Source organism: Trichosurus vulpecula, chromosome 2, assembly GCF_011100635.1.
Source record: "Trichosurus vulpecula isolate mTriVul1 chromosome 2, mTriVul1.pri, whole genome shotgun sequence".
Lineage (NCBI taxonomy): Eukaryota > Metazoa > Chordata > Mammalia > Diprotodontia > Phalangeridae > Trichosurus > Trichosurus vulpecula.
In genome coordinates, this window is record NC_050574.1 from 381,886,760 (window position 1) to 381,914,052 (window position 27,293).

Here is a 27,293-nt window from a genome sequence, read left to right on the forward strand (position 1 = left end):
TATTCCAAGTTTTTCCTTTTTTAATGACATTATTTTTCCCATTTTTTCATCTTCTATTTTCCTCTCAAATGCAATCTTACTTGGAAACAACCCATGAAATAACCCTACAAACAACATAGTACTCTTAAGCAAATAAGGTCTCAATTAATTCAAAAATATTAAGCTATTTTGATCTTATTTTCCAACCTTCCTATTCTACCCAGTTGCTTCATCCTTTATTGTTACTTTAGTAACTTTAATGCTTTAGTGGCATATAAATCTTTTGTTTCCCCAATAATCATTTCAGAGCCATTTACCTTTTAAAGCATTTTCCACTCACCTCATTTCTGCTGTGCTTATATGAAACATGTTGCTTTAGGCTTTCTTTTCGGCTAAACAATTTTGCACATTCTTCACATTTAAACAGCTTATCACCTGAGGATTGACCAACATTTTAAAAGAAAGGTTTGCCAGTTTAGACATGGAAATAAATAATTCAAACGGCATGCAGATCACTGGAAAAAGGATTTGGAAATCCTTCTAAATATTGAGATGTCTTCCTCTCTCTCTCCCCACCCACACTCTTGACCTTAGACATGTCTTAACATTTAAGAGAAATGTGCTCTCCAAATACTTGCAGCAGCCATAAAAAGGTCATGTAGAACAAATCATTAAAAAGGAGCACAAGAAAGAGCAACACATTAATATCACTTGGATTCTTTTTTCAACATGCTGAATTGTGTGAAGATTAGCAATTTGGCATAGTGTGAAACATAAACTCACCATGAGAACGGATGTGTCTACTGAGGTTGCTGCTGTTCTGAAAAATTTTGCTACAAATATTGCACTGATAGACCCGTTTGTGCTCCCCAAGCTGTTTGATTAGCTTTCTTCGTATACCATGCCTACTAGAAAGAATTAAACTTCTCTTGAGAGATATAGTATTCTGATGATGAGTAAACCTGCCAGATTAGGGAAAAAAAATGCTACATAAGAAATCTGGGAAGGTGGGTAAATTATACTGGTCAGTGAACAAACCAAAATTAAAAAAAAAAATCAAGACAGTTGTACAGACAAGAACTAACATGGACAAGATTTAACAATTAACAAAGAAGACTCCACTTCCATACCAGTTAAGCACAGATTTATGGCTATAAAACAAAAAGAGTTGGGTGGAAAAGAGAAGGTTAATAAAGGATAACCACAAATTATGTTTTTTTCTTGTTCTTTACACTAAAACAAGTATCAAAATTTTAATATTCCTTACTCTTTTGCTCAGAATTAGGAAAGAGATAAAAGCTCTTTTCTCTTTGAAAATACACACACACACACACACACACACAGAGTATAATGTAAGTTAAATGCATTATCAATGATGCAACCAGAAAATCTATTGTTAATTATTGACTCACCATACAAACACACAACATTGCTGTTATGGCAGCTAGGTGGCACAGTGGATAGAGTGCTGGGCCCAGACTCAGGAGGACATGAGTTCAAATGAGGCCTCAGACACTTACCAGCTGTTTGACCCTGAGCAAGTTGCTTAATCTCTGTTTGTCTCAGTTTCCTCATGTGTAAAATGGGGATAATAATGGCACCTCCCTCCTAGGGTTGTTGTGAGGATCAATGAGATAATAATTGTAAAGCACTTAGCACAGTTCCTGGCACTGCTATGTAAATATTTACCATCATCATCATCATCATTATTATTGTTACTGCTTGTAGAATGTAAGCTCCCAGAGATCTGGGACTGTTTCATTTTTGTCTTTGAATCATCAGTCCTGAGCACAGGGCCTGGCACATTGTAGGCACTTAACAAATGAATAATAAGTAACTGGCCCCTTAAACTTAAGTTCTAATTTGTTTTAAATGTTTGTGCTATTCCTCACTTGTTCAAAAACTTAACAAATATCTATTAGTGGCCCTATGAGGTGAAAAGGTACTAGAAGAAATACAAGGATGAATAAGACATGGGTCTTTCTTTTATGGAGATTACAGTCTGCTAGGAAAAATAAGACACATATATAAATAACTATGCTACATAAGAGGATATGAGGAGGTATGAACAAATGCTATTATCGATTCAAAGAAGGTTTCTTAGGACAAGCAGTATTTAAATTGGATCTTAAAGAATGGGTAGGATTTCAATAGTTAGAAATCGGGATAGGTTGAGAACTTTGGGCATTCTAATCTTAGAGAACAGCACAGAAAAAAGGCAGAATTTACCTTAAGAGGAAGACAGAAGAAATCACTATAGATTGGTCCTAACAGTGCACTGTGCCTCTGGGACACCTCTCTCTCCCACAGAAATGGCCAAACAAAAGAGAAAACAAAACACCTTCTACCCCAAGCCTACTTGAACCATGACTGGGCACAAAAATTCCCATAGCCAAAATTCACAGGCTTCCGTTAGTTCACACTAGGAATTGCCAATGAAGTCTGTAAAAACCCACCCCCCTGCCTAGTATAAAGAAAGGTTCCCTAGATCTTTGTGCAGGGCTTTACCCATTGCAGATCAGCTGACCCTTGTAAGCAAACATCTGGATCCTCCAGAATACCCTTTCCTCTTTTCCACCTCCTCTGTGCCTCTGACAGGTAAGGCCCCTGCTTAATCCACTCCCTTTTTCTTTCACTCTTAGCATTCCTCCAACTTCCCCACTGAGCAGCACTCAATAAAAGCTGTAATCAATAAATGGAATTGTTCTAATTTTATGTCTCTTTCACTCTCTCACTCAAGCCCTAAGCTGAAGACAAGATGGGGTGTAGTACCAGCAGAAAACATGAGAGGCTTCTTTAGTGGCCTCTGGAAGAGCTCCCAGAGTTGGCTTAGTACACTGGAAAGGTACTATTCCATGCTGGAGGAGTCTGGTCCTTGCCTGTACTTTTCTATTCTATTGTCATTTATTAAGCGAGGTTAAGTAACGTGGTGTGTTGTTGTGTGAGGCCTGTGCCTAGACAATGCCCAGCCCAGGAGTGCCTGAGGTTGGCCCAAAAGAGCTATTCCTCTCCTGGGAAGAATCTGTTTCCTTGTCATAGTCATCATGAGCCTAGGACTCCATTGGTTCATCCCCACTGGTCACCACCACAGCTCCTTCACCACACTCAAGATCACACGCAGATCTGCCACAGGCACTGCTCCCCTGCAGCAGAACACACACTTGCCTTAGTTTAGCTAAGTGCTGTATGATATGGGCATACTTGCTGCTGCTATTACTGCCACAGCTCTAGACCTGAGGGATAAAAGCCCCATCACCCTCTTGGTATGAGGTTGCTAACATCTCCTCAAGAGTTCTCCGACTCTGTTTCTTAGCCAGTACCAGGAATTTTTGAAGACTGCTGCTTTATAGTAGAGTTTAATATCTAGTATGGCTAGGCCACCTTCCCTAGCATTTCTTTTCACTAATTCCCTAGATATTCTAGACCGCTTGTTCTTCCAGATGAATTTTGTTATTATTTTATCCAGCTCTGTAGAATAATGTTTTGGTAGTTCGATTGGTATGGTGCTAAATAAATAAATTAATTTAGGTAAAATTGTCATTTTTATTATATTGGCTCGACCTAACCATGAGCAACTGATGTTTTTCCATTTATTTAGATCTGACTTTATTTGTGTGAAAAGTGTTTCATAATTGTGTTCATACAGGCCCTGGGTTTGTCTTGGCAGACAGACTCCCAAGTATTTTATAGTGTCTATAGTAACTTTAAATGGGATTTCTCTTTCTATCTCTTGCTGTTGGGCTTTGTTAGTAATGTACAGGAATGCCGGGGATTTATGTGGGTTCATTTTATTTTATATCCTGCAACTTTGCTAAAGTTGTTTATTATTTCAAGCAGTTTTTTACTTGATTTTCTAGAATTCTCTAAGTAAATCATCATATCATCTGCAAAAAGTGATAATTTGACCAAGCAATACCACTTCTAGGCTGTATCCCAAAGAGATCACACAAGTGGGAAAAGGACCCATATGTACAAAAATATTTATAGGGGCTCTTTTTGTAGTAGCAAAGAATTGGAAATCAAGGGAATGCCCATCAATTGGGGAATGGCTGAGCAAGATGTGGTATATGAATGCAATGGAATATTATTGTGCTATAAGAAATGGGGAAGATACGGACTTCAGAGTAACTTGGAAAAACCTTTACGATATAATGCTGAGCAAGGGGAGCAGAACCAGGAGAACATTATACACAACCACAGATGTATGGATTCTGTGATGACTAACCTTGATAGACTTAGCTCTTCTCAGCAACACAAGGTGCAAAGACAACTCCAAAGGATTCACAAGGGAGAATGCTATCTACATCCAGAGAAAGAACTACGGAGTCTGGATGCAGATTGAGGCACACTTTATGCTCGCCTTTCTTTTTCCCTTTTTTTTCCTCTTTTGTTTTTGTTTTTGGTTTTTTGTTAGTTCTGTTTCCTCTTTCTCATGATTCATTCCATTGGTCATAATTCTTCTTCACAACTTGACTAGTGTGTAAATAAGATCAATGCAAAGTTATACGTAGAAGATATATCAAATTACATGCCGTCTTGGGGAGGAGGAGGGGGAAGAAAATCTGGAACTCAAAATCAGGCAGAACTGAGTGTTGTAAACTGAAAATAAGAAATCTTAATTAAAAAAAAAAGAGTGACCCGAATACTTCACTCCAGTTCTACTATGAAACCCTCAAGAGACTGTAAACATGCCTGGGAACTATAAGGGTGACAGAGCACAAGTGTGCACTTTACTAGCTGGAGCCATATATCAACACAGCAAAGAGAACCTACACCTCCCAAGCAATCCACATCTGGGCAGTAATACCCCACTGAGGACCAAGGCTGGACAGTCAGGAGAGGGGAAGGATCTCTTCCAACTTGAATGGGGCAAGTAGTGGATGAGGCAGTTCACTATAAAGATGGGGACTTTCCTGTATACCCAGTGGTTACTCACTGAATGGTTACCCAGGGTTAGCTGCCCCACCCAGGACCAGAATTTTACTAGTCTGGCAAGTCAGGTCTGAGCTCAGATGAGAAGGGAGTGGACTACTTACTTATACCTATTTAGCCTCGGGGTCTCAGCTGAACAGAGGTGGGGCAAATCTAGGACTAACACCCCCCCTTCCCTCCACCCTGCCCTCCATCTCTGTCCAGCTCAGAAACCCAGTCAGCTAGTCTGGTGAGCACAGCTGAGCTGGCCACAAGCACAGCAATTAAAATATCATCACCTCTTCCATTTTCCTTTTGGTCTTTATGGCCTGGAAAATAGAACACCCTACCATTGTTGTCCTGAATAGCCTAGAGTGGACCTTCTTTAAGGAGAGACAGACCCTGCTCAGAAAAATCTGCATGCTACAGTGGATCTACCATTATGCAAAGCAACTATTTGGAGATGCAGGGTTCAAGAAGGCAGGTCCTCCTGGACTGCTTGCTTTAGGGGCTGTGCCAACCCATTTCCCACTCTGAAGGGCTATCCCTGAGCCTCCTTTAGCTACCTCACTCCCCTCTTCTGTGATTATAGGGGAAGACCCCTATAGCATTTTACATTAGGCTAAAAGAAACAGTAGCAAAGAGCCTTAACTTGACCAGCTATTGGATCTACTTACACCAGGCGCAGGGAACCTGCAACCTTCTAGGTCCTTGGGTGCAATCATTTTACTAAGTCCAAGTTTTACAGAACAAATCCTTTTATTAAGGGGATTTGTCCTGTGAAGTTTGGATTCAGTCAAAGGGTCTCACTTGAGGATAGAGGGCCACCTATGACCTTGAAGTTGTAGGTTCCCCACCCCTGACTTGTGCCTTCCCTCCTCCATACAACCAGAGAAAGCTAATCTGACCCCTGTCTCCCAATTTGGTCCTTCTAGGAAGTGGGTACCCTGACCAACATGGGGCACTGTGGCATTAGGAGGACCAACTACCAAGACAGGACGCTTTCAACTTTAGCGAGTGCCTCCTCTTCTGTCTACCCTAGGACAAATAATGCATGGACCCTCCTCTCTGCACCTCCCCCCCCTCCACTTCAGCATCCATGAATTTGAGAGAAGAGAAATACCTCAAAGTCTTTTCCTGAATTTCTGGCATTCCTAAGGGAAGTACTCTCACTCCAGTGAAATGTTTCCACAGTTATATTCAGAAAACCTGGGGACTAGATCTACTTTAAAAACACCTTTCTGTGCCTAGGTATAGAAGAGTGAGAACAGCATATTTCCTCTCTAAAGCCAGAGTCACTATGGGCACCAAGGAAAAGCAAGATGTTCAAGACTTCTTCCTTTTTAAATTCTTTTATAACTCTCTGTCAGTGTCCAAAAACAACTGTTATCTCCCTGTTTTCTCCCAATATAGCTATACTTGTATCCCTGTCATCCTCTATTTCCTCATCATGCTACATAGAGGCCTCATTGAGCATGAAATAAGGGACAGATTGCCTTAAAACGAAGATAGAAGAAATCCTTGAGTAGCTGTCCCAAACACCCTTCCTACCCCCAGTTTATTTCCTATTCCCATTTTAATCTGCCCCTGGGGAGTAAACCATTGAACTAAACCCACTCAAGAAACTATTAGGCAAAAAAAAATTCCTGCCAACAAAATTCTCTGGCTTCCTTTAGTTCACACCAAGAATCCTTAGCTAGGTCCCAACCTTGCCTTCCTGCCTAAGATAAAGAGAGGCACCACGGGACCTAAATGCAATGCCTCACCCTGACCAGCCCAGCTGACTCTTTTGAGAGTGACCATCCAGGTCCTCCAGAAAATCCTTCCCTCTTCTTCATCTCCTATAGGCTCCTGACTGGTAGGGCCCCTGTTCACCCCATCTGCTTTCACTTTTGCTCATAGCCCTCCTCCAACTTCCCTACCGCACTCAACAAAAATCTATAATCACTAAAAAAAAAACACAAGTATGTGATGCCTCTTTCACACTGGAAGAAGTTCTGAGTCAAAGACAGAGGCAGAAAATCTAAGGATTGTGTCAATAGAAAAGAAGACAGTACATAAACTTGATGAAGTAAGGTATTCAAAAGTATGAGGTAGGCTGACGTCAGACTGTGGAAAACCTTGACTGTCAGGCTAAACTGTTTAGATTTGACACAACAGACAGTGAGGAAACCCAAAAGTTTTTAAACAATGGCATGACATGACCAGATCTTTTTTAAATCAGAATTACTAATGTAGCATGGTGTATAGGAGAAATATTGGAAGGGATGAAATTTTAGAATCTATTTTTAAAAAGATGGCAGTTAAAATGATTAGGAGGTTATTGCAATTGTCCAGTAGCAAAGATGAATAAGGAGGGGAGGAGAAAGGGACAGATTAAAGAGAAAATGTGGAGGTAGAACCAATAGGACTTGGAAATTGATTGGATATGAGATAGAAGACAGAGAGAAGACACAGATGACTTCAAGGTTTTAAGTACAGGTAAACTGGAAGGCTATGGAAACCAAAAAAAATAAAAATTAGGAAAAGGAGCAGGCTTTGAAGGATAAATAATTGTAGGCATGCTGAATGTGAGATAGTAGTGTTACATCTAAGAGGAGATGTTTAAGAAGAATTTAGGGCTGAATGTCTATACAATGAGTAACTATACATAGAAATAACAGCTGAAGCCATAGAAATTTGAACTCTATATTCTAAGCAATGAGGAGCCACTAAAAATGTTTAAGCAGGAGGTTGACTTGATCAAATCTAACATTAGAAAAATTAGTTTGGCACTCAAGGGAAAACAGTATTATTAAAGGGATTGTTAGCAAGTACTTAGGGAAGTGGCAATCATTAAAAGCAAGAAAAAAGTTTATTAAAAATAAATGATGCTATATTACATTTCCTTTCTAAACATTATTAAGGAGAAGTTGTAGAAACAGTAAGCTTGGATTTCAATAAGACATTTTACAAAGTGTCTCACTGTCTGCCTTGTGGAAGAATTGGGGCAATGTGGGCTAGATAAAAATGTATCATTAGATTAAGAACTGTCTGAATTATCAGATCTAAAACACAGAATTAATGAAACAATGTCAACTCAGAGAGAGGTCTCTTATAGAATATTCTAGGCATTTCCCTTTGTCCTATTCTATCCAAATCAAGATACATGATCAAGATATTGAATATTGATATCTGATGAAGTAAGGTATTCGAAAGTATGAAGTAGGCTGAGGATGGGATGCTTATCAAATTTTCAAATGACAAAGTTGGGAGTGATACATTGGCTGAGAAGAACTAAAAAAAGATTTAAAGCAGGATGGAATGATGGCCTGTATCTAATAATGTGAAATTGAATAGAGATAGAAGAAACAGAGACACTCACTCATTGCTGGGAGAATTGCAAACTGGTGATATCCAATCTGTCAGCCCTCTGAAAAAGTTACAAAAATATTCATACCCTTTAAAAGAGTTATTAGAAAGGAAAAAAGATTCATCTGTTCATAGAGATGTATAGAAGTATTATTTGTGTTTATAAAAAAGCTGGAATCAACCTAAATGTACAATAAAATGGGAACCGGCAAATAAATTATGGTATATTGGCATAATAAAATATTGTTATACAATTACAATTAGGGAGTATGAGGAGCCCTACCCACCCTTTTTACTATGTCCTCTGGCTTTCTTGACACTCCCCCTTCCCCATCCCCTTACTGTCCTTCATCATCGGCCTTTTTCTTTCACACTCTTTCCACCTACTGGCTGTCGCTGAGATCTGGCTCTCCTCTGACTAAGGATCTCTAGCTATCCCTTCCAGAGCTGGCTATACCTTCTCTTACCACCCCCCACACAGTAATCGTGGAGGGGAAGTTGAATACTCTGCTTGTCACTGTCATTTCAGACTTTTCCTTAATCTCCTTCAGTCAGCAAACTTTCCTCTTTTTAGGTACAGTAAAATAAAATTTTCCATTCAAATCATAGTAACCATGCACATGAACTCCACCCCACCTGGGTCATTCTACTCTTCTCTAGCAGTCTGGCACATTCTACCACTTTCCTCTCCTCCACCAACTCCTACTTTTATATTGTTATTCAGCCATTTTCAGTCATATCTGACTCTTCGTGACTCCATTGGGGATTTTCTTGGCAAAGACAATGGAGTGATTTTTTGCCATTTCCTTATCCAGCTCATTTTACAGGTGAGGAAACTGTATATAAACCTCGTATATAAATATATATTTTTGTATATAAAATATATACTTATATATTTTGTATATAAAATATGTATTTATATATGTACACGTGGTCATCCCCATGACAATGTGACAAACTGCTAGAGAAAAGTAGAACTACCTGGGAGGGTGAGGGAGAAGGGCTTCATGTACCACAGTTACTATGATTTCAATGCAAAGTGTTATTTTACTGTACTTCAGTAGAGGAAAGTTTGCTGACTGACAGAGTGTTTCAGGTGCATAACCTCAACAATTTCAAGGCTTCCTTGGCCTTCCTCACCTCTCGTATTCCATCAGTTGCCAAATCTTGCTGTTTCTACATTCCCAGCATCTCCCATGTGTTCCCCTTCCCTCTACTCACAAAGACACCACCTTAGTTCTAGCTCATCACATAATGATAATAATAATGACAATAACGACTAGTATCTTTTTGTTTTGTTTTTTGGAGGGGGGAAGACAGGACAATTGGGGCTAAGTGACTTGCCCAAGGTCACACAGCTAGGAAGTGTGTCAAGTGTCTGAGGCCGATTTGAACTCGGGTCCTCCTGACTCCAGGGCTGGTGCTCTACTCACTGCGCCACCTAGCTGCCTCTATAACAACTAGTATTAACACAGTGTTTTAAAGGTTTGCAGCTGCTTTACAAATAGTATCTCATTTTATTCTTACAACAACCATAGTGGGTAGGTGCTATTATCATCCTATTTTAGAAATGAAACAACTTGGGCAGTGAAAGGTTAAATGATTTACTCGGGATCACACAGCCAGTAAATGTGGGAGGCTGGATTTGAATTCAGGTCTTCTAACTCCAGGTCCAGGACTCTATCCAATAAGCTCATCTCTTGCCTAGATTACTGCATCAGTCTCCTAATTGGTCTCCCTGCCCAAGGCTCTGCCCACTCTAATCAATCCACCATACTGCCACCAAAATATTTTCCTTAATAGCTGATGATATCCCTTTCCAACTCAATAATTCCAGTGGTTTTCTAATGTGTCTAGGATCAAACAAAAATGCCTCTGCCCAGCTTTTAAGTCCTGCAAAACCTTGACCCAACTTATCATTGCAAATTATGTGTGCTAAGCTGTTATTTCCCTTTCCAATTTTTTTCATAATTTTCTTTTCTTTCCAATTTTTTTTGCTCTAGTGTTTTCATTTAATTTCTGAAGACAGTTTTCACTCTTAAAAAAAAAAAACAAACAAAAATCCTTCATCTCTTCCAGAAATTCTAGTTGAATTTGTGTGCAAACTGTGTTTTTCATTGAGGCTTTGCTTGTAGCTGTTTTGGACTCATTCTCTTCTTCTGGGCTAGTGGTTTGAGTGTTGCCATGACAGCTTTTTATGGTGGGATTCTTTTCTCGTTTGCTCATATTTCCAAGGGTTAGACTCTTCACACTTCTCAAGGCAATGTCTGGGCTGGACCTGCTGCTGCTTTCTTGGGGTACCAAGAAAGGAGGAAAGGAATAAGAATCTATGTATTGCCTACTATGTGTCAGGTGCTGTACCAAGTGCTTTTCAAATATTATCTCATTTGATCTTTACAACAATCTTCCGAGGTAGGTACTATTATCCCCATTTTACAGTTAAGCAGCCTGAGGCAAACAGTGGTGAAATGACTTGCCCAGAGTTTCATGGTTCATAAGTGTCTGAGGCTGGATTATAATTTAGGTCTCCCCATTGTACTATTTTTAAGGATTTCAGATACGTCCCGGGCTGCAGACCTGAGAACTTTTAGTGTTCCCACAGTTGTCTGATGCAGGGGAAAGGGGGATTTCTGCCCTCTGACTTGAGTTTTAGACTGAGCAATGGGACTGTAAACTTGCCCCGGTTGGAGTTCTAGTAGACTGCTGTTAGACTCAGCCAGTGTCAGCCGGATGAAAAGTTCAGCTGGTTCAGAATGACAGTTCTGCAGCTTCCTCTTTGGTCTGGGATTCTTGCCCTGTTCATTCTGCTACAAGCTTCAGATAAGATTGGAAACTGGAACTCAGACCTAGTTCCACATCCAGGTCCAAGCCACATAGCTGTTGTTTGCTTTTGAATTTCTTCCCTGCTTGCTACATAGTAAAGGGCCAGGAACCTCTCCTTACTCTGGACTGTCTTTCCCTTGGTCCCTACCTCAGTCTACGACTCTGAACTGCATAGTGAGTCATTCACTCAATCAGTTAGTCAATAATCATTTATTAAATACACATACTTTGAGCCAGGCATAATACTAAGTGCTAGAGATACAGAAAAAAAAAAAAAGAAAAGAAAAACAAAAGAAAAAGACAGCCCCTGACCTTGAGGACTTCACAGTCTAATTTGCAAACAAATATATGCAAACAAGCTACATTCAGGATAAACTGGAAATAACAGGGAAAGTGCATTCAAATCAAGAAGGATTGGGAAAGACTTCCTGTAGAAGATGAGATTTTAGCAGAGACTTGAAGGAGGCCATGCAAGCCAGTAGGCAGACATGAGGGCAGACATGAGGACAGACAGCATTCCAGGTATGGGGGAAACCAGAGAAAATGTCCAGAGCTAAGAGATGGAAGGTCTTTTTGAAGAACAGCAGCAAGCAGGCCAATGTTACTGAAGTAAATTAGTTTGTGGGGAGTTATAAGGTATAAAAAGACTGAAATGGGCGGGGTGGAGGAGAGGTGGGGGACAGCAGAGAGAGAGAGAGATGGTTATGAAGGACTTTGAATGTCAAATAGAGAATTTTGTATTTGAAACTGGAGGCTATGGGAAGCCTCTAGAGTTTATTGAGTATGGGGGTTAGGTAGGTCAGAGCAGTGCTTTAGGAAAATCACTTTGATGGCTGAATGGAGGATGGACTGAAGTGAAGAGAGAAGTATGACAGACAGACCAACCAGCAGGCTACTGCAGTGGTCCAAGTATGAAGTGATGAAGGTCTTCTGGCTGACACCTATCCCTTCACACTGTACAAGTTTAGGCCCCTCTAATGAGAGATCTGGGACCTCTCCTTGTCCTAGTAAGCAGACTTTCCCTGAGCCAGAATGTTCTGCATGGCCTGGTCCTGGCTAGAGCCCATCCCCAGTGTCCACAGATTTTTTCACCTTTCTCCTGATGTCAACCTGGGCTTGGATTTCCCAATCAGGACTCAGTCTGCTTCCTTTTCTAGATATATATGGAGAAATTAGGAGGATGAGAAGCTCACAGAATTTCTTCCTTCTACTCTGCCACTTAGGCTCTATCTCATCTACTATCACCAAATTTTAAAAAATTAATCAAATCCTCAAATGGCTCTGTGGTATAATCAATGAAAATATTCCCTAAAATAAGGCCAATTTTATACTTCCACAATGGAGCCTGGATCAAATGCAAGAGGAGGTGAAAGTTGTGCTAGAAGCTGATGAGGCAACCCATATGTGACCACCCATACTTTGTGACTCTTGTTCATGTCCTCCCATAAGTTTTTCAAGCAGAGTCCATCCAATGTGGGGGTGCCTTCCTCAATTTCTCTTGATATAATGTATCAATCAAACACAGGAACTGTTTTTCAGTTATCCCTGATACTTGCGACATGACCAACTCATCTTTTTAATTCATACACTTCTTTGATGACATCCTTTACTTCACTCTTGATATCAATTTTCAGTTCTTCAGAGATTATGTTTCATAGCTCATAGCCATATAATGTCAGGATAAGTATTGGTACTAAAAGGATGGCTATTTGTTTCTGGTAGACACTTGGGATTTTTAAAGGAGTTTTGCAAACTCCCAAAGGCAATATAGCACGCTATTTTCTTATTTAATTCTGGGTACAAAACTCATTGTCCATCAAATTGCATGCCATTATCTGTACAATAAGCACTCCTTATCGACTTATTATTTCTGTGAGGATGGCTAGATCAAACTGTTTTGAGTGGATATGGACCTCATTTAGGAGTTTCTGTAAATCTAGGGCTCTCTGAACAATGTCATACAAAAATAGGAGCATCTCAAGGACCTTACCATCCACAGATAATCTCTTTTCAATGTGGATTCTGTGCTGGACCACTTTTATAAATTCCGTGCTGGACAACTTTTATAACAGTAGTGAACCATTCTGGTGAAGATTTATCTCCCTGTTTCATGCCTATTAATGAGGGATCAGACAGTTGTCTACAGGTTTATACGTGTTGCTGTACCTTTCAAGGAATCTTAAATAATTTTGCTATCTGCACGGGAGACTCCTGTTGGACAAGTACCTTTAAAGTAGTCTTTTATATTAGCAGAATAAATGCTGGCTTAGATAGCAAACATATTAAATAAAATAATCTTTTAGAAATAAGATATTTTTTAAAATGAATAGGAGCAAATGTAAAGTTACATTCTTGAACTTTAAAAAATAACATCACAAATACAAGATGGAAGAGGTATAAATACAGAGCAGTTCATGCAAAAAAAAACAAACCTGGAGGTTTTAGTGTACTCCAAACTCAGTGAATTAACAGTGTGATAGAGCAGACAAAGGCCATTGCAATCTTAGGCAGAATTAACAGAAGTGCAGCATTCAGCATGAGGAAAACAATATAATCATATGATTGTAGGAATATAGATTTAGAGCTGGAAGAGACTTTGGAGGCTTTCGAGTTCAATCCTCTCATTCTACAAATAAGGAATCTGACTATTAGACATGTAAAATAATTTGTCTTGAATAATAAAAGTCATAACAGAGGTGTTGTTGGAACCCAGGTTTTCTGGACTCTCATCCAGTGCTCTTTCAATAATTCCATGCTGCCACTTCTATGTCCTATGCTTTGGTTAGATTCATCATCAGGGACTGGGCTCAGTTCTGAGTTCTCATGTTTTTTAAGAGAAATCAACAAACTGGAATGTGTTCAGAGGCTAGAAACTAGGATGGGGAGAGGACAAGAGAACCCAGATATATGAGAATTAGATGGAAGACCTTGGGATATTTCCTCGCAAGGCAAGAAGGTGGTTTAAGAGAGATGTAGGAAAAATGTTGTAACTGTCTTCAGTTATTTGGAACAATGTCTCATGAAAGAGAAAATGAAATTGTTTTTTGTGGCTCCAGGGGACAGAACTAGGAACAAGGGGAAGTAACAGAAAGACAAATTAGACTCAACGTGAGGAAAAAAACTTCCTAACAATTAAGAGTTGTTGTCCCAAAGTGGAGTGATCTGACTTGAGAGGGAATTAATTCCCATTATTGTAGGGCATCAAACAGGATTTGTTGTTGTGGAAAGTATTATTGTTTAGGTACAGTTCAGACAAGATGGCCTTTGAGGTTCCTGCCACTGACTGAATTCTGTGATTCCGAGATAATGAGATCACCAGAAAAGAAAGTATATTGAAGAAACAGAAGTAAACTTTTCACAAATTTACACATAGAGAGGGCAAAAGAAGGAAGAGAAGGAGGCAGAGGGGACTAAGAAGAGACATTCAGAGGTAGAAAAAAGAACCATAATAATGTGGCCTCACAAAGCACATAGAGAATATTTCAAGAGGAAGAAAGTGGTCAAAAGTGTAAAATGGTATAGGAAAGTCAAAGAGAATGTGACCTATGAAAAGGCAATGGACTATGTCAAGGAGAAAGTCAGTGGTTACTTCAAAAATGGCAGTTTCAAGAATGTGGGAGGGACAGAAGCAAGAATAGCAGAGGATGAAGAAAAAAGGACTGGTGAGATAAATGCAAGTAATGCAGAATATTTTTTTCAGGAACTTTGACAATGAAAGGAAAAGACATGGAATCATAGTCTGAAAAGGGCCAGAAGAAGGGTTTTGTTGCATAGGGAGACTTACACATGTTTGTAAGATGTGATACATGATTTAACCCTCCATAATGTTAAATAAAAGTTGCCCATTTTCATCAAGTCATTTAGAAGATTGCTTCCTATTTTATAAAAGGAATTCCAACACTTCTTAGTGGGTATCTTATTCTGTCAGCAATGATAGAACAAAAAGTTTAACTGATGACTTACTTTGGAACTGAACTGATATCTTTCGTAGTACTGGGCAGTTTTCCTAAAACGAGCTCCATAATCCGCTCATCTGTAGTTGAGTTAAGATCTTCATCAGGTGGGATTTCTGTTATAATTTCTGCCACTTGATCCACTGGTAAAGGGGGGGAAATATAAATTATATATACATATATATCTAAAAAATTTTTTAAAAACCGAAATTATTTGTAAAAATAACATGATTATTTGGCAAAATATCTAAAACAAACTAAGAAATGTTTATGAAAGCACATTAAAATCATGTGATAACTAGAGTAAGCTTGGATTTAAAAAACAAAACAAAACACTGAAGGTCAAATTAGTCATCTTGCAGAATCCTGATAGTGTGGTATGCAGGAAAGCAAAATTAAGTTCTTGCCCTCAAATTGGTTATGTGTCTATGATGATCATAATGAATCAGAATAGCTCATATTTATCTAGTGCTTCAAAGCTTGCAAAGTCTTTTGCTTATAACAACTTTATGAAATAAGTAATATAATTACTATTATTATATTCATTTTTAAATATGAGGAAATTGAAACTCTGAGAGTCTTCTGACTTTTCCACGATCATGATCCTAATATATCAGGTCCTTAATTTAAGCCCTCTAACTGCAAATTCAGTCTTCTTGCCACTGATGCCAAAAAGGTAAACTACATTTTAAGTACTTAAAAATAAAACTAATACACCAAGAAATCGTTTTTCCATATCTCTCATAATTCATTATGACATCATGCATATAAATTACAATTAACATTTGTGTTTTTAAAGGCTGGAATATTCCAGTTCCTTCTACTAAAAGCTACCAAAAAGAATTTCAAATAGATATTCCAGTAAAATCATTGAGTTTTACATATACCTAAATGTGTATTAAGATGATTAATGAAAATCTGTTGCTAAGTAGTTTTGATGTTTTAAAAATGTTCAAAATTAGAAAACCTATGGTAGTGGAAACTGGGACTCCAAACCTTATTTAGGTACTAGTTTTGATCTTCTCCCCCTGTTAACATTAGGAAAATGTCTAAATGTTACGGAATCATAGGATCATGGTATCAGAGATTTTGTGAAAAGTAAATTTTATTATATTTTTCTTTCTTTATACCCTTCTTCTTTTCTGGTACATGAAAGAGTACCATCCACACAACAGGCTACACAAAGAATAAGCCAGAGAACTAGGTAATGTGCAGGCTGGAAAATCAACCCCTAAGAAGCACATTGGTTGAGCATGCTAGAAAAACCTTAAGTGGAAAATTTCAGAAACTGGAATGTATGTGGAAACAAAATAATCTAATTAGGCTGTTGAGCTTGAATTTGGTAAAGAGAAGGCTAGTGGTCTCATTTTAAGAGATTTCAAAACCATAAGATCAATAATAAAATCTAATAGATATGATTTAGATGCATATTTTCTTGGCTTTAATCACCTCACATGTAGGAAACTGAAATGCACAGTGGGAAGTGGGCACCTGGGTTTGGTGCCCGCAGAGATCATGGCAGTTCAAATCCTGGCTCTGACAGCCACAAGTTTATTAGAAAGTTGTTAAAAACTCTCCAAACTTCAGTTCTTCTCTCTAAAGTGACTATAATAAGACTTCTACTACTCACTGCATAGGACTGCTGTAAAGAAAGTGCTTTGTAAAACAAACTTATAAAAGAAATGTATTGTTTATTATTATTACCTGTGTGTCTACAATGATCTCATGACTCCAGTCTATTCACTCTGATCACCCTATACAACAATGCCAGAATAATCTTTTTAAAACACTGCATTACATACATCACTAAGAACCTCAGTTTATTTATCTGTCAAATGAAAGCATGGATTAAATTATTTCTCTGAAGTCCTTTTCATCTTTAAGGTCTCTGATCCCAAGAAATGGGACTCTACCAATGATCAAATTGGCAACCATTCCCATGGATCAGCGCTCACCTGTTGGCTCCTTCTCTTCAATGATGACAAGAGGTTGTTCACCTTTTGAAGTTTTGGATTTTTTACCTCTTCGGGGCTTTTTCTTTGGTTCTCTGTTGGCACTGCCACTTTCAGAAACAACAGGTGTATCCTTAGGAAGTACCTCTATTTCTTTATCTGGAGCTATTTCATTATGGCTGGCTGGAGGCATGCCTTTGATTTGTTCCAGATGACTCAATACATGTTCTATAAAGAGAGAGAAACAATCAGGAATTACTGTGTATTTCAATAGAGTTAGACTAGATGATCTCTAAAGTCTCTTCTATTGTTAAAATTCTTTATATGTGCAAACATATAAATATTATTCTACCATTATTCCTCCTCATGTTATTAGCCTTTGTTTTTGTTTTCCTGAGAGGCAGCATACCACATAGTAGAAAAACTTAAGTCAAGAGACCTAGGTTTGAATTTTGTCTGAGACAAGCACCAGCTTTGTGACCCTCCTTATTGGATTAAATGACTTCCAACACCACCTCACAGCTCTAAATCTTATTCTATGATAGTGCTTAAAATTTCAGAGGCCCAATTTCGTTATTTGTAAAATGAGGATGAAATAGTTTTTCTACTCACTGAGCTATTGTTGGGAAAACATTTCATAAACCTTAAACAACTATATAAATGATTTATTACTGTTATATTGCTATCAGAGAAAAAGGAAGAAGCTAGACAGGAAAAGTTTAAGGATATAAAAAATGGTTAAAACCCCTGTTTAGTGGCTTTGCGTGAATAATTCTAAATTGCTTTCTAAAATGGCTGGACCAATCCATGCCTTTGCCAGTGGTACTTAATGTCCCTGTTTTTTACATTTTAGGAGCAATCAGGTGGTGTGGTGAATAGAGTGCCAGGCCTGGAGTCTTCCTGACTCTTCTTCTTGAGTTTGGTTCTGGCCTCAAACACTTACTAGAAGTGTGACCCTGGGCAAGTCATTTAAACCCTGTTTGCCTCAATTTTCTCATCTATAAAAATGAGCTGGAGAAGGAAATGGCAAACCACTCCAGTATCTTTGCCAAGAAAACCTCAAATGGGGTCCTGAAGGGCCAGGCGTGTCTGTGAAACAACTGAACAACAATTTCTATGTTTTATTATATTGTCTCTTGTTGTCATTTTCTTTGATGAGGTTTTCTAATGTTTCTATGATCCACCTTTGACCCACCAATTCTTAAGGATTAAGTTATTTAAACTCTTTGTTATATAGTCAGCTACCTCTGTCCTATATGTAGAAGAAAATATGGTATGATGTCTGTTTCTTAGTTCATCTTCAATTAAAAGTAAAGCCATCATTAAATGAAACCTTTACAAAAATTCACCACATACTAAGGCATAGAGATATTGCAAAATCTTGAAAAGTAGAAAAAGTGAAGACATCTTTTATAGACCATAACATAATAAAACAATACATAGACCTCATTTGAAACTTAGTTATGAAATCCTAAATAACGAGTAGGTCAAAAAACAAATCTTAGAAATAATAGTTGTGGGAGGGCAGAGCCAAGATGTCAGAGGAAAGGTATAGATTGGCTTGAGCTCTCCCTAAAACCCCTTTAAACAACTTTAAATAATGTCCCAAGACAAATTCTGTAGCATCAGAACCCACTAAAGGATGGAGTGATGCAAATTGTCCAGCCCAAGACAACTTAGAAGGTCAGAAGCAAAGATCTGTTGCACTGCAATAAAAGTGGAACATAGCTCGTGCCCCAGTAAACCATCAATAGCTTTGGGAGTGACTGAATCATCAGTAGTTTCCAGACCTCTCAGCCCACGGATGACAGGGACTGACAACTAGTCAGAAGATTACAGGAGTCCCTTTGCTGGCACTGGGTGCAGAACTCTGTTGTATTGTCCATACTTAGATCTGAGTCACACTCCTGAGTCTCAGCCCCATGGTGAGAAGGAGCACTAGCATGTCATACCTTGTGGCTGCAAGGTTGCTGGGACCCTGGTCACAGTTCCAGGGCAGAAAAGAGTGCCTGAAGTAGCTCACAGACCAGAGCACAGGCCAGGAGAATAGTAAACACACCTCTCCCTAGTAGTAAATATACCATACCACCTTGAAAGAGCTGAAAACTTACAGGTACCCAGAATTACCTCTGAAAACAGCTGCATAAAAAACCTGAAGCTTGGGACAGTGCCCGCTCCACTCCAGAAGCAGATCTCCACTTGAGCTTAGAGTTAAAAGTCAAGAAATAAGCTAGAAAAAAATGAGCAAACAGCAGGAAAAGATCTTGACTATGGAAAGGTATTAGGTGACAGGGAAGATTAAAACACAAACTCAAAACTACTACATCCAAAGCCTCAAAGAAAAATATGAATTGGGCTCAAGCCATGGAAAAACTCAAAAAAGGATTTTAAAAATCAAGTAAGAGGAAAAACTGAGAAGAGAAGTGAGAGTACAAATCATGAAAAAAAAAAGAGTCGACAGCTTGGTTAAAAAAAAAATTACTGAAGTAAATAACTCCTTACAAAACAAAAAGTGCCAAACATTAAAAGAGGTACAAAAATTCAGTGAAGAGAAGAATGCCTTGAAAATCAGAATTGGCCAAATGGAAAAAGAGGTACAAAAATCCACTGAAGAAAAGAATCCATTAAAAAGGAGAATGGGCCAAATGGAAAAAGAGGTACAAAAGCTCACTGAATAAAATAATTCCTTAAAAATTAGAATTGGAGAAGTGGAAGCTAATGACTCCATGAGACACTAAGAAACAGTAAAACAAAATCAAAGAATAAAAAAAAACTAGAAGAAAATGTGAAATATCTCATTGAATAAACAAACTGACCTGGAAAATAGATCCAAGAGAGATAACTTAAGAATTATTGGACTGCCTGTAAGCCATTATCAAAAAAAGAGCTTAGATATCTTTCAAGAAATTATCAAGGAAAATTGTCATGATATTCTAGAACCAGAGCGTAAAATAGAAATTAAATGAATCCTAATCACCTCCTGAAAGAGATCCCCAAATGAAAACTCCTAGGAATATTATAGCCAAATTCCAGAGTTCCCAAGTCAAGGAGAAAATTCTGCAAGCGCACAAAAAGAAACAATTCAGATATCATGGAGCCACAGTCAAGATAATGCAAGATTTAGCAGCTTCTGCATGAAAGGACCAGAGGCCTTGGAATATGATATTCTGGAGGACAAAGAGCTAGGATGACAACCAAGTATCACCTACTCAGCAAAACTGAGTATAATTCTTCAGTATTAAAAAAATGGATATTAAATCAAATAGAGGACTTTCAAGCATTTTTGATGAAAAGACCAGAGCTGAATAGAAAATGTGACTCTTAAATACAAGACTCAAGAGAAGCATAAAAAGGTAAACAGGAAAGAAGCCAAAAGGGATTCAATAAGGTTGAACTGTTTATATTACCACATAGGAAAATGACACTTGTATCTCCTAAAAACTTCTTCATTATTAGGGCAGCTAAGAGTCTACATAGAGGGCATAGGCACAAGTTGACTATGATGGGATGATTATCTAAAAGAAATAAAATTAAATGGTGAGAAAGAGGAATGCCCTGGGAGAAAGGGAAAGGGAGAGGTAGAGTGGGGTAAATTATCTAATAGAAAAGAGTTGTGAAAAGATTTTACAGTAGAGGGTAAGATTTGGGAGGTAGGGGAGAGGGAGTATGTGAACCTTACTCTCATCAGAATTGGCTCAAAGAGGGAATATCATGCATACTCAGTCGGGTACAGAAATCTATGTTACCATATAGGAAAGCAGGAGGAAAAGAGGATAAAAGCAGGGAGGAGAGGGCTTATATGTGCGGGCTTATAGAAAGAATTGGGGGAGATAAAAGTTAGGAGCAAAGCATTTGAGAACAGACTTTGTAAAATGAGAGAGAGAGCAGGATAAACAGGGAGGGGGGGAATAGGATGGAGGAAAATACATAGTAATCATAACTGTGAAAAAATTTTACAACAGGTTTCTCTAATAAAGACCTTATTTCTCAAATATATATAGAGAACTGACTCAGATTTATAGAAATAAGAGCCATTCCTCAATTGATAAATGGTCAAAAGATATGAACAGGCAATTTTTAGACAAAGTAATTAAAACGATCTATAGCCATATGAAAAAATGCTCTAAATAGCTATTAATTAGAGAAATGCAAATTAAAACAACTTTGAGCTACCACCCTGCACCTATCAGTTTGGCTAACATGACAGAAAAGGAAAATAACAAATATTGGAGGGGATGTGGGAAAATTGAGGCACTAATGTACCGTTGGTGAAGTTGTATAGTGATTCAGCCATTCTGTAGAGCATTTTGGAACTGTGTCCAAAGTGCTATAAAACCATGCATACCCTTTGACCAAGCAATACCAATAATAGGTTTGTATCTCGAAGAAATAAAAAAACAAAAAGGAAAATGACCTCTTTGTACAAAAACATTTATAGCAGTATTTTTTTTTTGGTGATGTCAAAAAATTGGTAATTGAGGGGATGTCCATCAATTGGGAAATAGCTAAACAAGTTGTTGTATAGAATTGTGATGAAATCCTATTGTGCTATAAGAAATAATGGGCAAGATGTTCTCAGAAAAACCTGGAAAGACTTACATGAACTGATGAAAAGTGAAATGAGCAGAACCAGGATAACACTGTACGAAAAAGATAGTCCCTGCCTTCAAAGTGCTTATAATGTACTGGGGGAGATAACATGCAAACAAATACATACCAAGTAAGCTACATACTGGATAGATAGGAAGTAATTAACAGAGGGAAGGCACTGAACTTGAGTGGATAGGAAAAGGTTTCCTATAGAAGGAAGGATTTTAGTTGGGATCTAAAGAAAGCAAGGGAGGTCAGTAGTCTAGGCAGAGGTGGGAAAGCATTCCAGGCCTGGGGGACAGCCCCAGAAAATACCCAGAGCTGAGGAAGGAGCCCCTTGTTTGTGGAACAGTAGGAGGCCAGTGTCACTGGAATGAAGAGTAATGTCAGGAAGTAAGGTGCAAAAAGACTAGAGAAGTAGGAGGTGGTGAGGTTATGCAGGACTTTGAATGCCACAGCACTTTGAATTTGATTCTGGGGGTCATAGGGAGCCAATGGAGTTTATTGAGTGGGGAGGAGGGACAGGGACATGATCAGACCTGCACTTTAAGAAAATCATTTTAGTGGATAAATGGAAGGATGGATTAGACTCAGTGTGGAGAGAAATGAGGCAGGTTAAGCCTTCAGCAGGTTATTATAATAGTACAGGTGTGAAATGATGAAGGTCTGCATTATATTTGAGAGATGTTATAAAGGCGAAATCAACAGGCCTTGGCAACAGCTTGGATGTGGATGGGGAGAGGGGTGGTGAGAGATAGAGTAAAGAATGAAAGAAGAGGTCAGAGGAAAGAGGAAAAAAGACTCAGGGCAGAACACTGAGGGACACCTACAGTTAGAGGATGTGATCTGAAGAGCCAGCAAAATGACAGAGAAAGAATGGATGAGAACCAGGACAGAGTGGAGTTCCAAAAACTTAGAAAGAAGAGAATATTAAGGAAGAGAGAATGACCAACAGTGTCAAAGACTTCAGAGAGGCCAAGGAAAATGGGGATTGAAAAAAAGTCACTGGATTTAGATATTAATCATTGGTAAATTTAGAGAGAGAAGTTTAATTAAAAAATAAAGACGTCAGATTGTAACAGGTTAAAAAAAGAGTGAGAGGAGAAAAAGTGGAGGTACCTATTGTAAATGGCCTTTTCAAGGAGCTATAGCCCTTTTGGCTCCAAAAGACAGAAGCAACATAGGACAATAGTTAGCAGGGATAGAAGGAGCAAGACAGGGTTTTTTTGGGTTGAGGATTGGGATCAGGGGGGAGGGAACATGGGCATGTTTGTAGGCAGGAGAGAAGAAGCCAGTAGATAAGGAGAGACTGAAAATAAGTAAAAGAGTGGGGATAACAGAAGGGGCAATCTGTTGGAGGAGAAAAGGTGGAACAGAATCACTTGAACAAGTAGGGGGATTAGCTTTGGTCAGGAGTAAGGCCATTTCATCATGTGAGATGGGGGTGAAGGAGGGGATGGGGCAGAAGGCAGCTAAGTGACGGGTGATAAGAAAGAGGACAGAAAGGAGGGCTCACTGAAAATGGCCTTAAATTTTCCATAAAATATAAGGCAAGTTTCTCAGCTGAGAGAGTAGCCATTGGAGGTTAGAGGAGGGATGAAAAGGTTTGGAAGAGCCAAGACAGGATAATGAGTTGGTAAGTGAGGTACTGAAAGACTATTTAGCAACCGTTGGCATTTACATAGTGCTTTAAGGTTGGCAAAGCTCTTTACAAATATTATCTCATTTTATCCTTATAACTATCCTGAGAGGCTGGTGTTATTATCATCTTCATTCTATAGATGAGGAAACTGAGGTAACAGAAATTTAAATGATTTGCCCAAAGTCACATGGCTAGTAAATGTTTGAGCCCAAATTTCAACTTTGGTCTTTCTGACTCTAGGTCCACCACTTTATCCACTGGATCACTAAATCGATTTATAATGAAGTAAGTAGAGACAAGTAAATAATATAGTAAGCACCACAAAACAACTGAAAACAAATGTTGCAAACTTATAAAGAACAAGTTTAGCCACAAAGAAGAGACAGGAGTAGGTACCTCTCCCTACTCTTCTGGAGAAGTTGGAGGCAGGAGAGGAGGGGGGTGCCACAGGTGTAGAGAATTATATGTGTGCGTCTGTGTGTGTGTATACATACACACACATATAGATACACACACACACTCAACTTTTACATACTGATCAGTTACGTTGACTTTTTCCCCTCTTCTTCTTCTTCTTCTTTTTCTTTTAAAAAATATTTGTCATATACTATGACTTGGAAGTGGTAGGGAAGAAATACAGGAAGAAATTGAGTTGATATAAAAGCAGTCCTTCCCTTCCATAACTATTTGTTCCTTCCTCCAAGAGAACAGACTTGCAGAAGGGTGAGCCAAGCACTATTTCTACATGGGTAGGTACTTCCAGACATAATCTCAGAGTAGTGGCAACAGCAGCCATAGCTGCAGTTCACCTTGTTGGCTTCAGTTATTTTCTTTCTTTTGTGAAGACAGACCTGTTATCCTTTATACTAGATCTCTTTGGGGCTGGTCCTGCTCCAATATATGCTATTTTTAATTTCCTTTGCTGAGCTATATTTCTTCTATAAGAATTCAAAGTCATTTAAAACAGTGGCTCTAGCAGGCAGATCAGTAATTTTCCTTCATTATGTTCATGGAAAAAAAATTAAATATTAACACTAACAGGAGTTGACATTTGTATAGTATTTTAAGTTTTATGAAAAGCTTTATGTGAAATTATCTTATTTGATCTTCTCAAAAACTCTATTATAAATATTATTATGCCCATTTTACAGAAAAGAAAACAGAGGCACAGGGAAATAAAGTGTCTTGTACATGGCCTCATGATCTGTTATGTGTTAGAGACAAGACACTAACTCAGGACTTCAAAATGACAAGTTCAGTGTGATTTTCTATTATCTGTTTCTTCTCAAATTGATAATCAAGGGCTTATGTTTAATATTATATAGAAATAATTCAAAATACATATCTAATCAACCATTTAATCAATTATGAATTTATTTATATACTGTAAGATTTTATAAGATGTACATGTCAATTAAATAAAATGTAGATGCAAACCAAATAAAATGACATTTTATATGATGCAGTATTGCAGTACAAATTTGTTACTTCCTGCCGTATCTTTTGCTGCCTTCCCCCTCCCCACCTACCCTCTCAGAAATGAAGCAAAACCAAAGGTGAAAGGGCATCTTCACAAAGGTCACAGAAGAGTTTCTTCTGTTAGACACCAGCATGCACCTTTGAAAATATTCTAGGAAAGGTTTTGAACCATTTGATACTTTTATAATAAATTAATCCATATGTGTGTGTATGTGTCTATCTATGTGAGATTATGTATGTGTATGTTGTTCAGTGGTTTTAGTTGTGTCCAACTCTTTGCAACTCCATTTGCTTATTTTTTTGGCAAAGATACTTGTAGAAGGCCAGCTCTGAGAAAGTCCATTCTGGGATAAGATACAGCCCAGAGGCCTGTTCTTGCCCTTGGGCTGATAACTTAGCACGTGGGCTCTCCATACCTCCCCCCACCCTTGGCATACACAGGCTGTTTAGGATAAAGGCTCCCTAAGCCTCCTAGGTATACACGTGCTCTCTTCAATACCCCCAGGGCACACATGTGCTAAACACTACCTGTGGGCTATTAACACAATATTGTTTAGGGCAAAAAGGGAAGTCATGCATTATGCAAATACCTGGGTTTGTTGATTCTGTTTGCCTAAAAGGGTATATAAGCCCTATCCCTCTGCATAATAAATGGAGCTGTCCTTTACACTCCAGCCTGGCCTTGGTTTTCTTTTCACTCTCTTTAGCATCCTTTTCACTCTCTGGTAGCCACGGCAAGTGGCAGCAAGTGCTGGCAGATACTGGAGTGGTTTGCCTTCTCCAGCTCAATTTGCAGATGAGGAATCTGAGGCAAAGAGGGTTAAGTGACTTGCCAGGATCACAGAGGCAGTAAATATCTGAAGCAGGATTTGAAATCAGGTCTTCCTGACCACACCACCTAGCTGCCCTGTGTGTATGAATCTTTTGCTTTCTTATGCTATTATCTAATTAGCACTATCACTAATAGGGTCACACTGTAATACATAGAGATCCAAAAGTCATAGCTGTTTTGAGCATTAATAGCTTAAAACTGGGACAGCCTCTAATTCAAAGAGCCCATGATTTCACCAACATGAGTATTTTCTTCAACAGTACAGGCTTCAAATTCATCCACATCACCTTATCCTGAGGACTTTTTGTCCAAGTCCTCTCATAAATTCTCTATATAAGTTCTAACCAGGGTACTACAGGCCCAACTGTATATCTTAAAATGTGATAGGTAACAGGGCAACACTCAAAGTCTGCATCTTATCTACTGTTTTGTCTTGACTGTGAATCTATTTATCCTTTATTTTCACAAGATCTAGTATTAATCTGATCAAAGATCTTCCCCACCCATTCAATAGGGCTCAGGTGGGCCTAGGTGAGAAAGCATGATTATATCTTTGTTCCTAATTAGGCCTAAAGCCCCTACTTACTAGGTGCCAAGCCAATGTGGGTGTGAAGCCCTCAGGGCGCCAAGGGGAGTTGCTAAGACCAAGTGTGTGAGCTGTATGTGAGCTGAGTTCTAGTCAATCAGATGTAGACTGTATAAAAAGAGAGCCCAGGACTGGGAGCAGCAGAGTGGAAGGATTCAGAAGCAGAGAGCCAGCATAGAGTGTAGAGCTGAGAGTCCTGAACAAGAGAGTTGCAGAGATCAAGGAACTGGGAACTCTGAGTTAGGAGAGAGTACTAAGTGGAGAGTTAGGATTCATGAGTGATCTTTTATAGGAAGGCACTAGCAAGGGAAGATACAAGTATGGCTTGGTTCCAATATTTTGTTATAATTTCCTTGTTACTACAGTGATGTGGGCTTATCAATTTTGGAATATTATTGCCACAATATCAAATTGGGAGCATTGGTCCTTGAATCTGATCCTCTGTAGTCTAAATAAATGTCATACTTCCTCTGCCTTCTACCTAGAAAATTCCTTATACTTTGCCATTTGGAACCATTCAGGAATGCCCATGGTCCTCTCCAAGGTCATGAATTTTGCCTTACTGCTATACAAGACTACATGCTTTTCAAATTGTTCCTCTGCATAAAAAATATCCCTTTTCAAATGCTAGTTATTGTTGTTAATAACTTTTCATTACCATTCGTGTCCCTCATATTTTTAATTCTTTAGAGACCATTCTAATGATTCACAGCTACACAATATCACAAGAAGAATGCTGGTAATTAAAAGATGGGGTTGTATGTTAGGGGGCAGCTTAGAATCATTGAAAACACTGTGTACTTTCCCATGTGCAATCTGGCCCATTCTCTTCTTTTTATTCATTTTAAGGCTGAGATCACCATCAATATTCAGTACATGACAATGCAGGTCATGATGAAGTAACAACCTTCAATTCAACTGCATATCCTAATCTCAACAACAGCCGTTCTGCATCTATTTGGCTTTTCCCGTTTTGACTGACCCGTTGAACTCTTCTGAGTGGTTGTGGGTCCTTACTGAGGATGTTCTATCCAGGGGTGGGGAACCTATAACCTCAAGGCCACATGTGGCCTTCTAGGTCTTCAAGTGCGACCCTTTGACTGAGTCCAAGTCTTATAGAACAAATCCTTTTATTAAGGGGATTTGTTCTGAGAAGTTTGGATTCAGTCAAAGGGTTGAACTTGAGGACCTAGAG

General features: G+C 38.7%; 1 protein-coding gene across 1 annotated transcript in view; it reads right to left on the minus strand.

The window, feature by feature from the left end:
• Window positions 1-27,293, minus strand: part of PRDM15 (PR/SET domain 15) — a 148,365-nt gene that overhangs the window by 81,853 nt on the left and 39,219 nt on the right. Inside the window, exons 5-8 of the mRNA XM_036747347.1 lie at window positions 16,973-17,197; window positions 15,028-15,160; window positions 763-941; window positions 320-414 (exon numbers count right to left, since the gene is read on the minus strand). Of these exons, the coding sequence (XP_036603242.1) occupies window positions 320-414; window positions 763-941; window positions 15,028-15,160; window positions 16,973-17,197 (632 nt within the window). The remainder of the gene's footprint in view (window positions 1-319; window positions 415-762; window positions 942-15,027; window positions 15,161-16,972; window positions 17,198-27,293) is intronic.